General features: G+C 34.8%; 1 protein-coding gene across 1 annotated transcript in view; it reads left to right on the top strand.

The window, feature by feature from the left end:
- Window positions 1–16,392, top strand: part of NAALADL2 (N-acetylated alpha-linked acidic dipeptidase like 2) — a gene marked incomplete at both ends in the record, with an annotated part of 316,258 nt that overhangs the window by 230,767 nt on the left and 69,099 nt on the right. The window contains one exon of the mRNA XM_084291754.1: window positions 12,022–12,168. Coding sequence (XP_084147880.1) covers window positions 12,022–12,168 — 147 coding nt within the window. The remainder of the gene's footprint in view (window positions 1–12,021; window positions 12,169–16,392) is intronic.

Below are 16,392 nucleotides of genomic sequence, written 5' to 3'. Positions count from 1 at the left end.
CTGTAGGCATACAAGAGGAAGGAAGTCCTAGAATCTCTTGATCTAAACAATACTAACAGTAAATAATAGTGCAAACTGTGTTAAGAATTCGGTGCTTTGGCTACTTGTCTCTTAAAATGGTAGTCTCAGGTTAAGATAAATAGAAAAAAAAAATCAACCTCAAGCTGAGTTTTGGGTTAGTTTGTACTAAATTTTGTAGCAGCATTTTTCAGATTACCTAATAAGAAATAATAAAAATTAGAGAAAGCAATATAGTTTTATTGTTGTTGGTTTTTTAACCAGTCATTGCATTTTTAAGTCTGCACAATCTGTAATTGGTAGTTATTAAAGAGCTGATGGCATTCTTTAGGGGAATTGAAGAAGGAGAAAGCTGAAGTAATTTTTCTGTAGGGTCTCCAGATCCCGTAAAGCAACAGAGCCCTGAGTATCAGAAGTGAATTGTATGCTATATGAACGATATGAACTGAATATGAGCTATATGAACTGAAATATGGAGGCTAAAGATGTTCCAGAAGCTAAAAGTGTACTAAAGCTGAATCTGCATGACAAAGGAGAAGTACAATGACATGTATAAGTGTAGATTGATTAATAAACGATAGCATAAGCATCAGAAACTGGAAAATAAATCCATATAGATTTGAATGTGAACTATAAAGCACTATTTTAACGTTGAAAGAGAGTACTTAGGAAATGATGGATTATTTAGTCTCTTAGTGTCTTTAGATGAAGATTGACTTTTTTCCTCTATATACATGTAATTGTGTTTGGCTTCAGACCCGCAAATCTTAAATTACTTCAGAAACAATATTATTAAATACAGCTATGTTCTTGCATAGTAAGTCTGATTACTATTAAGTACCAACCATACCAACAACCAGTAAAATGAAAATCATGTCCTGAAACTTCCAGTCTATTATTTATATTTTGAAAATGTTTGTGCATATATGTGTGTGTGTGTATATACATGTATATACATGCATGATTTTGTGTCTATGAATAGCACTTCTGAGCTTAGGGAAATTATACAAATCTGTAAAGTTATTTGCATACGCAATTACAACAGAGAGGCCGGAGTTGCAAATTGTGTAATATGTAATGCAGAGAAGAGATTTAGTAGTTAGGAATAAAGAAACTCATGTTTATGTGATTCAATAGCTTTAGTCCATTAATAAATATTGGGTTGTAAAGTAAATCTTTTTCCACATTACTGACTAGAATTTGTACTTCTGAGCGTTCATGTAGATGCTGTAATGTGTACTATTCTCAAAAATATGTATATGTAGCTTTCTTTACTTTGTCTTCCTGTCCTGATAAGAGTGAAAAGCTGTAAATTGCATTTTACTTGATGTCAATTTATTTTCGCAATGTGTACAATGTAAACATTTCTCTCCTATACTGTGCATTCATTGTTTCAGAAAGTTTGGTTTAATTCCTGGAAAAGTAACCTCTGAAGGTAACTGCAGAATTAAAACCTGAAACATAATTTAATCTGTGCTTTTCTTAGATTATGTTGATTGTTAGACACTATCAGTTTTCAGCATTTCTGGGATTTGTTTGCTTATGAAACAGTAGTCTTATATCCTTGGAACTTTTTAGACATTTAACCACAATGAAAAAGCCATTTGGCTGTACTCGCACTACAGCTTTCCCTGCCCTAGCCTTTCTCTTTTGCTTTTCTGCCTTTTTTTATTATTATTTTCTGCCTAGCACAGAGGCAGTGATACCAAGGATACTTACCCATAGTATAAGCAGATAAGAGCTGGAAGAATCCAGTCAGAAAGGCATCGAAGCATCGCAACCGATGACAGTTTACAGTGATCCATTTGTCCCAAATTTTTTTGCACCACTGCTGTAGAAAATAAAATTATATAGCATCTCTTGGATCATTTAATTTATCTTGCAGTGGAGCCTGGAGAACAATATTTGTAGTGCTGTCTGACACACTTTGGTAAAACTGCTTCATGATGATTGTTCTGAAAAAATACAATTGATACAGATACTTGATATCTTAAGAGCAAGTAGTGTTACTATTCCATTTGCTCAATTCCTGCTGAAGTCTAGAGGATGTTTTTTTTTTGTATAGAATACGATGGTAACTTATTGACCTTCATGCTCTATATGGACTAATGGAAGTGACTTTCTGTTTCAAGGAATGAAAAATATTTTTTTGTTTGTCACTTGAAAGAAAGTGATTTGTTCATGCATAGTTGCTATCAAGAAGTTTAAATGTCAGACCAGAGGTTTTAGGGCAAGGTAGAGCTTTGCCAGCAGTAAACTACTTTGGCTTTATTCCAGGGTTGTGCCATTAGGGGAAATTTGCCGTAGTATAACAACGTGGCATTAGAGTTCCTCCAAGGTGTTGTGTGTGATTTTCTATGTTCTGTTCCAAAAGAGTTTATTCATTTATGTATGTTATAATTGACCTCGCTCTGGTCTTCAATTACAAAGAAGAAAACAGATTTTTTGACCTCAGATTTCTCCTCTGTGTTAAAAAACTGACTGTTCTACTTGTAGTACTGTTTTTTTTTTCTTTGTGTGTCCTATCTTACTTCAGTAATGTGTAGTTACGGCTTTGTCCTGACTCTTTTTGTGTCATTAGAGATATTGGGATATGACTCAGAAGGATTCTTAGGTTCCAAATAAGAGTTATATGATATTGGAGGTAAAAAAGATATGTTGAGCAGACAAGGAAATGTGTGGAATATATGTTTTCATCTGTGACAGCTAAATTACATAAATTTTATATGATTGCATAATTATGGGATCAGCTAAATGTAAATATAAATGGGCTGAGGCATGGTGGCCTACGAAACATTTTATCCTTAAAAATATAACTTAAAAAAAAAAAAAAAAAAAAGTGAAGGCATGATAATCAAGTCATAAATGTGAAAAAGAAGGGTTAGGCATGTGGGTCTTGATTAGCATAACTCAGTGTGTTAGCATAGGTGAAAGTGTAGTAGATTGACTCTCACTGCAGATCTGTCTTTCTGGATTAGGTAAGGCTCAGATGGATGCCTTTGGTGAACCAATTTGCTCTTTGACAAGTGTTTTGGGGAGAGTTATGCTGGCAAACATTTTTGGTAGAAATGCAGAGAGTACTGCCTAGTTTAGAAAGAAGAGTGAGACATGGATGCTGATAGTTTGGGGAAAGGTGGAATAGTTACTAACAACTGTGGTGTCTGGACTGCAACTAAGCATTAAGTCCTGGAAAGTACTACTTTTTGTGTAATTTGATAATTTTAGTAATACAATCGTAAGCAGTCTTCTGAATTTTACCCTAAACAGAAATATTACTTTGAATATTGAGGCTGAGCCTATGGAAAATGTCTTTGAAATTACTTCACATGCTGGAGAGCTTGGTTATGTCTGTGACAATAGAGAAATATGGGAGGGCTTTTCTAGTTGATGCACATAGGTGTCTGGAGTAAGGTGATACTCTGGAAGGACACAGCTATCATAGCTATATTTTATAATTTCCTAATTACATTTAGTAAACCTAGTAGTTCTCTATATTTTTTCAGATACTAAGATACTTGGAACCGTTGGTATTCCGAGTGCAGTCTTGCCTCTTATATAATTTATCCTATGTAATTTTAGCTTTAAATATTTGATTGCTCTGAAATTCTCTTATCAAATGGGAACATACCTATTAGATTTTTATCTCCCTTACAAAAGCCATTGAAATTCCTAACAATCTGTGCTGTTGGCAACAAGTGTATCTGAATTAATAAGACATATGAATTCAATTCAGGTATAGGAAGGATAAATATAATTCAGTATCATATAAAAAGCACCAAGAATCAGAGAGAGACTGTCAGCAGATAAAGTTAAATGAAGGAAAAGTTCAGTGAAGGAAAATGAATTTAGAGTATATAATTTTTTAGTACCATGCTTTTGTATTTACTACCAGTTTGATGTATATTTGGCATCTAAAATGTTGTTCATTCCTGTGAGGTCCCATTTATTATAATGACCTTGCACTGATGGCTATATTACAAATAACAAAAAAAGGTAATAATATCAAAACATGCAAGTGCAGCTTAACAGAAAAGAAATCATAGAATATCTGAGCTGGAAGGGACCCACAAGGATAATCGAGTCCAAATCCTGGGTCCCAAAAGGACTGCCCAAAAAATCAGCCCGTGTGTCTGAGAGCGTTGTCCAAACCCTTCTTAAGCTCCAGCATTCTCAGTGCTGTGACCACGTCCCTGGGAAGCCTGTCCTGGGGCCTGACCACCTCTGCGTGAAAAACTTTTTCCTAACACCCAGCCCAACCCTCCTTTCTTGCAGCTTCAAGCCATTCCCTTGGGTAACCAGAGAGAAAGTCCTGAACAAGCAATAGACTTATGGTTGTCTGATGTTTTGTAACTGTAAATTACAAATTACAATTATTTTTATTTAAAGTAGTACAGTATATAATATTGTATTTCATTGTTTCATGCCAAACATATATACTTCTCCATGCTCTCTTTAATAATTGCTGGTATTCTAGATCCCTATTTTTTTCTTTTGGAAATTGCCATCAGAAGGCCAAAATTATTCTAACCATTTATTTATTTATTTATTTATTTCCTGGAGCGGTATAACTGGAATTTTAAGTACAATACTTTGTGTTGCGTAGTTGAACTGAATTTTCCTTGGCTCAATGGAAATGTGAATACAGTGTCAGAACTGAGACTTGGCTGATCCCAATTTGATCTGCACTTCCATAAGCGTTGTAGTTGTCACTATTTTCAGTTTTGTTCGCTCTCCCCTGGATCAAAAAGGTCTTTTCTGTCACGCAGGATACTTGCATGCTTTTTCAAAGAACAATTCTTTTAAAGCTGTGTGGTTTATCTGAGAGGCACTTTATGCTTGTGAAGATTTAATAAACTCTTCCAACACAGGCTGAAAACCAGAATTCTCTTGGAATTTGAAGATGCAGTGCTTTTGTAAGAAAATGCAGAGTGTGTTGTGGGGGAATTTCTAATGGGCTAACGGTGATCCTCTGGCACCTGTAGTGACCTGTTTGAGAATCATCTCATCTGCAGCGTGATGGGAATCAGAAGAATAGCAGATGATGCTAAATTCTCTAGAGATATTCTTTGTCCCCAATATCTTTGAATAAATACTGTTTGTTCTTGTGGGATGTTTTTTGGTTTTGTTTTGTTTTCCCTGGTGACAAGACAGTCTTCTGAATGCAGTGTGAGTGCGTGTGTTTGTACAAGGAACATCTCTCAGTTTACTGTGAAAGTAGTGAGGATTCAAATTATGAAATTTTCTCAGAGGTAGATGCATCTTTTCTGTGACTGACTTTGCAGTTCTAAAGGATGGTTTCAGTAGGAGTTTTCATGTTGCCATTACAAGCTAATTAATGGTGTTCAGATTTCAGATATTTTCAGTAAAACCTCACATTCATAAGCTGGAAGGAAATAACTGCTGAGAAACTAAGGACCTAATATTTTATTTCTTTTTATTAATTATTTTATTCTAAATACAAAATCAATTAAAAGCAGTAGTCTTTATTCACTATCTTATAAGATCTCTTGATGTTTTAATCATACCTTATTCTGAACACTTGGAGACTAGGTCTAAAGAATGATTGGTTTTTCAGTGTTCATACTTGGCTTTGTTATATAAATGTTGACTAAATATGCTAGCAAGTAGAGCGAATATCATCAGATGAAGCTGGTTGTATTTGTGTCTCATATAGCATCAAGAAATCAAAGATCATTGTGAAACTGGATTGTAAGTGCATTTTGAACTTTGCCATCGTTGGCAAAAGAGATGTAAAAGCCATGCATAAGCATTGAAATAACTGCTTTCACAATATTGTTCTCTGTACTAGATAATTGTCCCTTTTTAAATATTTTATTAAGTTCCTAAAATGATGTAGGTAATCGGATGATTGCAGTATGCAGATATCGAGTGATGTGGAATTTTTAGGTTATTTAAATCACAACTGTTCTCTGTATATAGCATATTAATTATCATTAGCACATTTAGGTTTTCTTTTTCTCATGCAGAGAAAAAATGAATGGATATAATTTTGAATTATGCTTATGTACATACTTGAATTATGACAATTTGACAAGGCAGAATATATAGGATCAATAATCAAAGAGAGAGAGCAAAGCAGGACATTTATAGCCAAAACAAATAATAAAATGGGAGAAAACAGTATGTTGGCCATGGAAATAATACAATTCCTAGAAACTCCATGATTATTTCATTAGATTTCACAGTCAGGGCAAGTGAACTGCTAATAATATTTTTATGAGCTGTCAAACCTTCCTCCTCCAGTGATTCGTTTGTCAGAGTGTAGCAGGGATGTATACTTGTGAATATTTTGCTATGCAACGTCTCTGGCCTTTCCAGTCTGTTGATGATGATTGAGCATAACATGTTTACAGTAACTAAGATGCTAATCTGTTGCCTTCTAACAAGGAGAATCCCTTTTCTTGTTATCCCTGTGGGCTTCCTCCATAAGTTCCATAGCACCTGTTTGATAACAACCGTGCCATCCCAGATGAGGGGATGACACAGAACTACGTCCCTTATTTTTATCTTCCCCCACAGAATACACTTCGTATGCAATGGACACTAAAAGAATTGATTCTAATTTTGAGTTTTGAACTCTTTTCTTAGGTTAGCCATGTGCAGAACAATTAAAACCATTGTTTTTAAGTAAGCACTGTTTAGAGAGTGGAAAATTACATCATTGGGTTTCAATGCTAATTCAGTTTTGTGAAGTGTATCTGGGAGAGGGAAAGGAAATAGCACTTCTGTGGTCTAACATAGTACATCTGTGGATTTTTTTTCCTGCATTTTTCCATGGTCTGTGATTAACTTAATAGATTCTGTAGCTATTTTTAAAGGTAATTTTACTTCATCTAACTTGCTTCTGCTTCTTAAATGCACTTACCTTGCACCAGTTACTAGCACAGGCAGCCATTCAACTCAAGAAATAGAGATCAATTATTCATGACAGAAAAGCTTCCTTGCTGAATGAAGATGGGATCACTTACACCTTATAAGAATAGTTAGCTATTCTTTATTTGTCCCATTGAAAACTACTTTGACACTTTAATCAATCTTCAAAAGCAGCTAGGGTTTTAACTTCATCTGGAGTCACTTAAAGGAAAGTAGGTGACCAGAACTTGACTGGTATATGTCTCCAGGTGGAAGGAAGGTGAACTGTGGAAATATACAGTGTTTTTTTAATATAGGCTTTTCCTTATACCAGCATCTTAACATTGCAGCAAAAGGCACTTATGAATGCTTAGCTCTAATCAGTGGTAGAATAAAGTCTGCAGTGAAGTACCACTTTATTATACTTTAGATGTTTCGGGTCTATTTTATAACATTAATACAGATTGCATGTATTTTATGGGCCATATGGTACTCTTCATTTTCTCAGATTTGTAACAGGAGCCTGTAACATGATACTGAAAAACAAAATGAACTCCAGAGAAATAAAATGATTCAATTACAATTAACACGCGCACCCTTGCATGACATGTACCACTCATCGATTACTCTCTAATCACATGGCTTGCTTTCCTTCCGACCTAAGTGAGGATTGCCTGACACACTGGTGACCTGCCTGAGCAACTGTGAGTGATCTGAATAGTGCTATTGTGTGTTTTACTCAGAGACTAACCAGATATTGCGGCTTGCCTGCTTTACAACAGGGAGTTGGTTGTTACAGAGCATGTTGTTGGTAGTTTATTCTAGATGCATTTTTTAAATAGTCCCACCACCTAGTCATTCCCATCCCATCTCCTCTCCTTCGCATGTCTCCCATCGTTCTTCTGCATGCTAAAAGTATCTAATTTTTGTGTTGTAATCCTCGATTTCTTTTCTTATACTGTACAAAAAGGAGAGTGGAAGAACAGACTTGTTTTACTGATTTTTTCAATGTCTTGGCACACCCCACTCTATTGTGATCTTCCGGCTTTTGCTGCACACTGTTTTTGTTCTTTTAATCTTCAAATCCCTTTTTAATTTTGTAGTCTTTTCACTTCTTAAAATGAGGAAGGATCCATCTCCTCCACCTCCAAAACCCAACAGTCCTTCAGACCACGACGGCTCTTCCTTGCTTTGGTTTGTTGTTACTTGTAGGATAAATGGCATGCTCTATCGTGGGCTGTTTGTTGCTCTTGCATGAACTCAGTTAATAGCTTGCCTCTTAGTTCAACAACGTTTCACTGATGGAAAAGTTTTATTAATTATAGGACATTATTATTCTTTATCTTAAAGTTAATTGTATTGGGAAACATTTCATTTGTTTGAAGAATGCAAAACACACTGCATGAACTTTACAGTCATTGCGAAAACTTGGAGACTGCTGATGTTTTAGAATCTTCGTAACAATAAAAATAAATTGAAAAGAGCAGTATCTTGTATGTAAAGCATACTTCCATATTAGTGTAGTGTTAAATATTGTTGAACTAGCTGAACAATATTATCAGAACAGTGAAAGTTGAACAAAGCAGTTAAACTCTTAAGATACTAGCACTATTGATTTGGACATTATTTTTATAAAAATATAAATCCTATGCCATGGAGAGTGGTGATTTAAAAATGAAAAAATACCATTTCTCACTGTGTTTTTAACCAAAGCTTTAAACATTTCATATATAAAATTTCATACATTAAAATGATTTCATCGTTGCTGTACTGAGAAAAAAAGTAACAGATTATTTCTGAATAGTTGAAATGGAATGTAGTAAAGTGTTTTCTCATGGGCAAAACTCTGGCTAAAAATCAGGCTTGGGTTTCTGAAAAAGGAAAGTATCTCTTTTTTCTGTAGTCTAGCAGAAATGAAGGTTGGTGTATATTTAGAAATAACAGATTCTACTGTCATTTACCCCTCTTAGAAACAATAAATAAAGAGAAACAATATAATAATATTCTATTAATTGTGAAATGTTATTCATTGTGTGAAACCTTCTGCTCTTCAATGACATTTTATTTCTTCTCAGACACGTGAATCCCATTATTGCTCATATAGATTCATGTCTATAATCAGTCTGCTTAAGTTTCTAATTTCTCTCACAGAGACAAGTTCCACTTATGACTGCATCAGTAGCTATTGAAGTGAATGGAAACTTTTCCTTTAACTGTTATGTGATTTTATGCTGTATTTGTGTTTTATCTGAAATTGAATACTGCCAAGATGCATGTTAAATTATAATTAAAATGTCTGAAAATATCATATGCAAGATAGCTATGAAAGAAAGAGGGACTAGTACTTTTTTTCAGTTCCTTCATGTGACATTCTGATCATATTAACAGAATCTGAATTTGAGCAAAGATCTTTACAAGACAAAAGAAATATTGCTGGTATCCAATTTGTATAGTATGTCCATAATGTTGGAACAGAAGTCTTTCTTCCAAGCATACCATTTCAGAGATGACTTCCACAATAAAACATATACATGTATATCTTTGTTTCTATTAAATCTAGTATTATGAAAAATGTGAATCTGCATAACAAAAACTGAAAAACAGGAATGGCTTGCATTCAAGTAGGGTAAATGCATTAGCAATTTAATAAATGATAAATGAATGACCTTATCTTCCTGTAGTAGGTCATAACTGATTGAGGATGCATGGGGAGAAGATCTAGTGATGGTAAAGGTAAAATATTTACCTAATGTAAATGTAATGCTATCTTATGCAAACATAATAAAATCTGAAAGCAGTGCAAACTGTCTGACCTGTATGTTAGAAAATCGAGCCTTTTCATGTATGTCACTTGCTTATAGGGCATTGAGTCTTTTCTGCTCTGGTTGTCTATTCTCATGTTGAATTATTTTGCCCAACTGTTTTACTGGGCTTAATTTGGTCATTTAGCTTTTTGAATTCCTTCTTTTTTTTTTTTTTTTTTTTCCTATTTAACCCAAAAGCTGCATTTCACATCATTCAGTATACTTTTAAACATTAAAGAAAGAACAGACTACTCATCATTTATGAAACTTGACCAGTATGAGGAAATTAGCATATATTCTAAGGTACACTGTGTAGTACACTTTGATACTTAAACATCTGATCATTCCTGAAAGAAGCAATCATTTAAGAATGGATCCTTTTTTCAACTATATGTGTAAAATTATATACATATATTTATGTATGTATGTGTGCTGTACAGTATCGTTGACTTGGATATAATGTAGAAGATAATATGTGGTTATTTAAAATAGCTTTTGAAATGAGTATGCACTTTGGGCTTCTGTTTCTGTTGTATCTTCAGTATTTCAAATACAAGGTCACTGACTTTATTGGGACTGTTTGGATAGTGGGTAGGTTTGTATGTCTTTGAACAGCCACAATGACGTTGTTAAATGACTTTACAATGCATTTGAAAACTCAAGAGCAATTTAAAGGGGGAGCTGAGTGAAACACGGGAATAGAAATTATTAAGGTGATGACTTTCAAGTTGATAATCTTTTAAATAATCTATTAATTTAAATATTAAAAAAAATACCCCCATGGCAAAAAAAACGTACACTTTTGACTGCAATGTTTTTAAAACCATGAATTACAAGTGACACCTAAGATTAATGCTACCCAAATGTTTATTATTATTATTTTTTTTAATGGCATGGAGAGACAGGATTTGTGCTGTATAAATCATGTTGCTCCATGGATATCCTCAAAGGCGATACTGTTCGCTAGAGGTGGACAAGAGAAATCTCTTGTTTCTACTTTGACTGGAATATTGATCTTTTTGGATGGCCCTTGCACAACTCCGAGTGTGTGCAAGAAGGATGGGAGCAGAAACATTTGATAAAAACAAGAGAGTGGTATAGCTGCCTTTGAAAAATACTTACAAAATGGAAGCTATTTCTTGAAGATGTTTTAAAGTACTTTGAATGAGAATCTGCAGCCCATAGTGGATTGTAATGCATTCGTCATAGCACTGAAGTGAAACTGTGAAGTAATTATGCTAATTTAGATATGTAAAACTATGAGGGTTTGCCTCTTTATAATTCTTAGAACATTTTCATGTTAAATCCAGGAACTTTAATACGCAGAATGTGATATATTTTACTATTAAAGGGGAACTAATCTTGTGGTTTTCTTATAGTAAGCTGGTAGGTAGTAATTTAGCAGGCAGGTATGAGGATCTCTATGAACTGTTAGCTAAATGCAGATAATCTCTAGTCCTTCAGCCTAACATTCTTGAAAATAAACCTAGGTAGCTTATTTCCTATAATATATCTTGAAGGCTTTCGTACCTACTGTTTATTAAATGTTTAATTACCTGAAGTATTTGAAAGCTACATTAGTATGTTGCTCTCATACTTGGTCTTGGGGTTATTTTCCAGTTTTCACCCAATATTTATTGACATTCTGTTGCTAAGATTTCATCTTAAAATAGTTCTGTGAATGAAATACAAACATATCACTGACTAGAATTTTTTAAAGCAATTACTTAGGAAGTACGTATTTATGTATTTTCAGTCTTTTCATTGTTTTGCTCTTAACCCCTGCTCTGTAATTGCAGCAAATACTTTACATTACTAGCATATAATAGAACATGGATGTCTTGAGTATCGTGATCTGATTCATCTTTTTGCTGTTTCAGAACATGCTATTAACTGAAAAAAAAAAAAAAAAGTGCAGCAGCTATCAAAGTTCTCCGAGCACACTTTTAAAAGGCACCTCTAATCTCCTGCCCGAATAGGAAATTTCACATGCTTCCCAAAGTCGTCATCTCTTCCCCTCTTATCATTTCAATTAGACATGACTTTTTGTTGTCCTTTGAAAGTCTCAGACATGTTGCAGCATATTCTGCATTCTGTGTTTATGTCCTATACCAAACACTGAAGTATATATCAGCAGAGAATGAAAGATTTATAGACTCACTCTCACTACTAAGTATGACTCAGCTGATACCTGCTTGCGTCAGTGCAAGTTCCAGACTGTTCCTAAAATGCTTTGAGTAAAAGGGTGCTGCATCCATATATTGGTATGAGTTGTTATGAGTCTGGTTGCAAATAAGTGGAATTTTGATTTGTGTTTGTTTTTCAGAGTCAGAGCTTCAACTGTGTGGAAAAGACTAAGTGTCCAGGATCTAATGTGAGTTCTGTGCAGATACAGGGAGATTCAGATTATTTCATCAACCATCTTGGAGTACCTGCCACGCAGTTTTCTTACGAGGACATCAACAAATCAGAGGTAGTTAAAATAAAAATTAAATTAAAAATTAACAATCTGAAAATAGTTACACAGAGTAATTTAATATGGATTCCTTGTTGTTTATGTTATCAGTTGTATTGATTATTACCTGTCCCTCAACACATGGGCTCATTGTCTCATATAACAGAATCATAGAATGGTTTAGGTTGGAAGGGACTCCCGAGGATCATCTAATTGCAAAACCTCTGCCATGGGCAGGGACACCTCCAACTAGATCAGGTTGCTCAAAGCCCCTCTGAAATTCAATTGTAAAATATTTCATGTTAGAGAACCAAAACAAGCTGCTTTAAAATTGTATTTATTTATTTTAAAAAAGAACTCAATTTCTCTGATACCGTAGAATAGGGCCTACGGTACTATGAGGCACATTTAATTGAAATCTGTAATACACTTTTCGTAATCAAAGTGATAAAGCCACTGCACTCTTACTTGAAAAGTTTAAGTTCTTCTGCCAGTTTAGCTTTTTCTTACCTTAATATTTTTCACACATTTGCATAACATTGCATAAGCAATGCTACCATCTCAATGAAAGGCTTTAAAGCCTAAACATGGGAAGGACTCTAAAAGAGCAGGGTTTTCAACTGGTAAACATTTTGTTTAAATGTGCAAATGTTTAAACTTTTCAAACGGTTTTGGAATTTCATCCATGAACTTTTCAAAGAATTTTTTTGAATATAAATGTCATAACAGTGAGTTAACATGGAAAATACAGCTTTATTCAGCAGTATAGATTAGCTGTACTGCTGAGACAGAGCAACATAAATTTCTTGGGGAGCTGAGGGCTTTTTGCCCAATGCCATTTTAACTGCACCAAAGGCATCCACTCGTGTGAAAAATACATAATTTAAAATATAAGCTGTTTACACAGCTGTTGGTTATAGAGATAGTGATTTCAGGCAGCATATGCCAAGAAGGGCTATGTGCACTGGGGTGTATTTTGATAAAGGCTGCTTCCGCCTGCTTATGATATCAGTTGTTTAAGGCCGCTTTTCTCTTACATGTGTTATTTGTGAAGGAAGAGAGGCAGATTCCAGAGAATCACTGAAACTCTGAGGCAAAATAAAGTATTTTCTAATCATATGTCTTTAGTGGCATCATCAAATGTGGACAGGAGAAGAAAGATCCTCCTGTGCCATCCCATACTTGGGATGGAGACACATGGAGGGAGTAGTCCTGCGTACTGGTGTAACTGCTGAGTGAGCTCACTGTTTCAAAGAACTCTCTGCAGATTTATTTAAAACCGATCAACATTAATTTTATATCTTTAAAATATACCTGCAGAAGATATGGCACAGCTTTTGCAGTAGCATGTCAAGTGTGTCTCTAGCCTTCTCCAGAAAGTTGATTGGCATACATATTTCATTTTTGCACTACATTTATTATATTAATATAATATCAGTATCAACAGAATCATGTGGAAAAATTGTGGATTTTGCTGTCCCTAGCCATGATTTTACCAATCAGAGAGACCATCAGAATTTCAGCTGTTTATCCATACCTTCTCTTTTAACCTTCTTCTGCTTCTCATTTCGCTCTTCAATTTCTTTGTTCTGCTTTGTTCTTTTTATGTGAGTATCACCCTGTATTGTTTTCCCTATTCTTGGTGGAGTACCTTAAAAATAGAGTTTGCTGTGATGGATTCAGCATTTTAATCTGATAGCCACACTGACTCTTTCTCCTTCATGAAAGGAGACAGAAGAAAGAAATTTCTAAAAGGTCTATATTTGGAAATGTAGAAGTGGAATTCTTTGCTAAAGAGAGGAAAAACCCAGCAGTTGCAAGTTAATTCATTTTGATTGTCTTAGCAGTTTATAGCTTAGTTGCTGAAGAACTAGAACATAAGTAAATCACAGGGACTGAGAAAAATCACCTTGCTATGGCTGCCTAATGTTTGGCTACAAGAGAAAATATAATCTGGATTTGCTGACATTTTAGAGATCTGATTGTTTCCTGAACATTGTAAATTAAACGACACCAGGCTGTTCAGCATTTTGAAGCCATTCTGATCACTTGCAAATGTAAGCTGACAAAGGAATTTTTTTCCTATTTTGATGGAGCTATTTTGAGCTCTTTTTCATAATGTAAATGTACTGCTACTATACCATTTCTGTGGCATTGTAGTCTACAGTTTTCATGAGGCATCCAATTCTTTTAATTAGAGCTAGATGATTTTCTGTGTTATCTGCATATTATTCATCGTCCTCAGCACATTCCATTACTTAATGATTTCTGTTTGATAACACGGAATTTAAATCCCTTCTGCAATAATGTGACAGGTTGCATGAATGGTAGCATTATCATTTTGAGAAAACGAGTAAGTGCACAAATAAAGCAAAACAAACACACAAATAAAAACAATCAGAAAACAAAAACATAAAAAACCCCAAACCTTCGTGCTGTTTTGTTGTTTTTTGTTTTTTTTTTGTTGTTGTTGTTGTTATTTATTGATGGGCACATATTTAGCATGAAATATTTTATGATAGCTCTCCCAGTTCAGGTATGCAGGGCTTACAGAACATTTACTTTTACACCTAGACTATAAAAGTTGTTTTCCGTATCTTCAGTCAAACTTAAGTACAGGCATGAACGATAAAAATTACCTGTCACATTATTCAAAGGCTAGACCAGGAGAGTGTAATACCATGGACCACTAAGCTAATTTAGAAGAAAAATGAAAAGAAGTTTTTTTATAGAAGGCGTTTGTATGTAATATATGTAGAAGAGTTTAGAATTTTGACAGTTTGAGATTGTATCCTCTTTAGAGAGAATGCATAATGATTTTTATTTCTGTTGAAATATGCATAACTTTTTGAAGGTAACTTTCAACTTTCATTAGAACCTTTAAAAATGAGTTTTGCCCACACTGGTGTAAAACAAAAGCCACTAAATCTTATCACGTCAATGAATGTTTGCTTCTCGCTCATTTTTACCATCTATTTCCACTTCCTTTCACCACCCTGGCTCCTGCCCTCTTTTCTTTTCATCACTCTTCAGTGTAGCTTACTGCGGTTTCTTGGTTTCAGTATTTACATGCTTAGGTTGACATATCAGGCACTTCTTTCAAAAGAAATCAAAAGCTCTGCAAGTTTTCTTTGTTATCACAAAAGAAACAGAGGAGCTGTCCTTGATGGAGAGAACTTAGTCTAGTTTACTGAGAAATAACTCCCATGTCTCATGCTATTTTTATCTCTTTCATGTGTTAGTGTGTAGGGAGGGTTTAAGCAGTATGGAGTGCTCTTCTGTGCACTTATGTATGTGTGTGTATCTTAAAAGAGTGAACGGGAAACTGGCGTTTCTACCTGTTTTTGTCTGTATGGGACCATCACAGAATGTCTGCAAGTTCTGGGGTGTTAGTGATCAAGGGCTCGGTTTTAATACTGTGTTATGTCATTCTCAGCTGAATTGAACATACAAATTCATGGAAATCAGGGTAGCATGGGGAAGTTCTGGTTGCAGGCGGTGTGTGAAGGTCCAGGACTGCATCCCATCATCTGGGTAGGCTTCACTAGGACCATATCACAAGTATCACCTGAAAACTGGGTGATTCTGTTCTCTATCATTATTGATTCACTGATGTGTGGAGTCAATTCCAGTTATGATCTTGACATGTTATTTATATTACTTAATTTTAGTTCAGTGAAAGTGCCTAAGTAATTGTCCTCAGTGAGTTCAGTTTAACTTAAATAGAACTTGTAGAATGCATTCAGAGTTGTTTTTATTTTAAAATTTGCAACTGCGTTATCAGTAATCCCAGCATAGCTAATTCAGTAGTTGATGTCCACTGTCTCTACACTGGCTCTATTTCTGGGTGAATACCTACGTCCATTACCATTATAACATCCAGCACTCTGTTTCTTAGAAATCACAAAACAAGAAAAATACAGCTCATTTCTGCCTATCAGTGAGCTACCACTATTTCTCTTGCTTTTGGAATTTATCAAAAGCTACCATTTCTTTGAAGGAGCAGTTCTCTGTGTATCAGATACAGAATGGAATGTGTATGTCAACAAAGCTGAAAATAACCAGTAAACAATTTTGTAGCCTTGTGAGAAGGACAGGCAAACCCCAGTGACAGACACAAGGTCTGTCTTCCAGCTACACTGTCTAAGCTGCAATTTACCTTAAAATGCAACATGTATTCTAATGTTAAGCATCTGGATGTATTGCCAGTAAGTGTCACTATTTCTGACGAATGTTCTCTTA

The sequence above is a fragment of the Netta rufina genome (assembly GCF_964035555.1).
Source record: "Netta rufina genome assembly, chromosome: 9".
Classification (NCBI taxonomy): Eukaryota; Metazoa; Chordata; class Aves; order Anseriformes; family Anatidae; genus Netta; species Netta rufina.
Note: the sequence above shows the minus strand (reverse complement) of the source record. Positions and strands in the feature narration are given on the sequence as shown.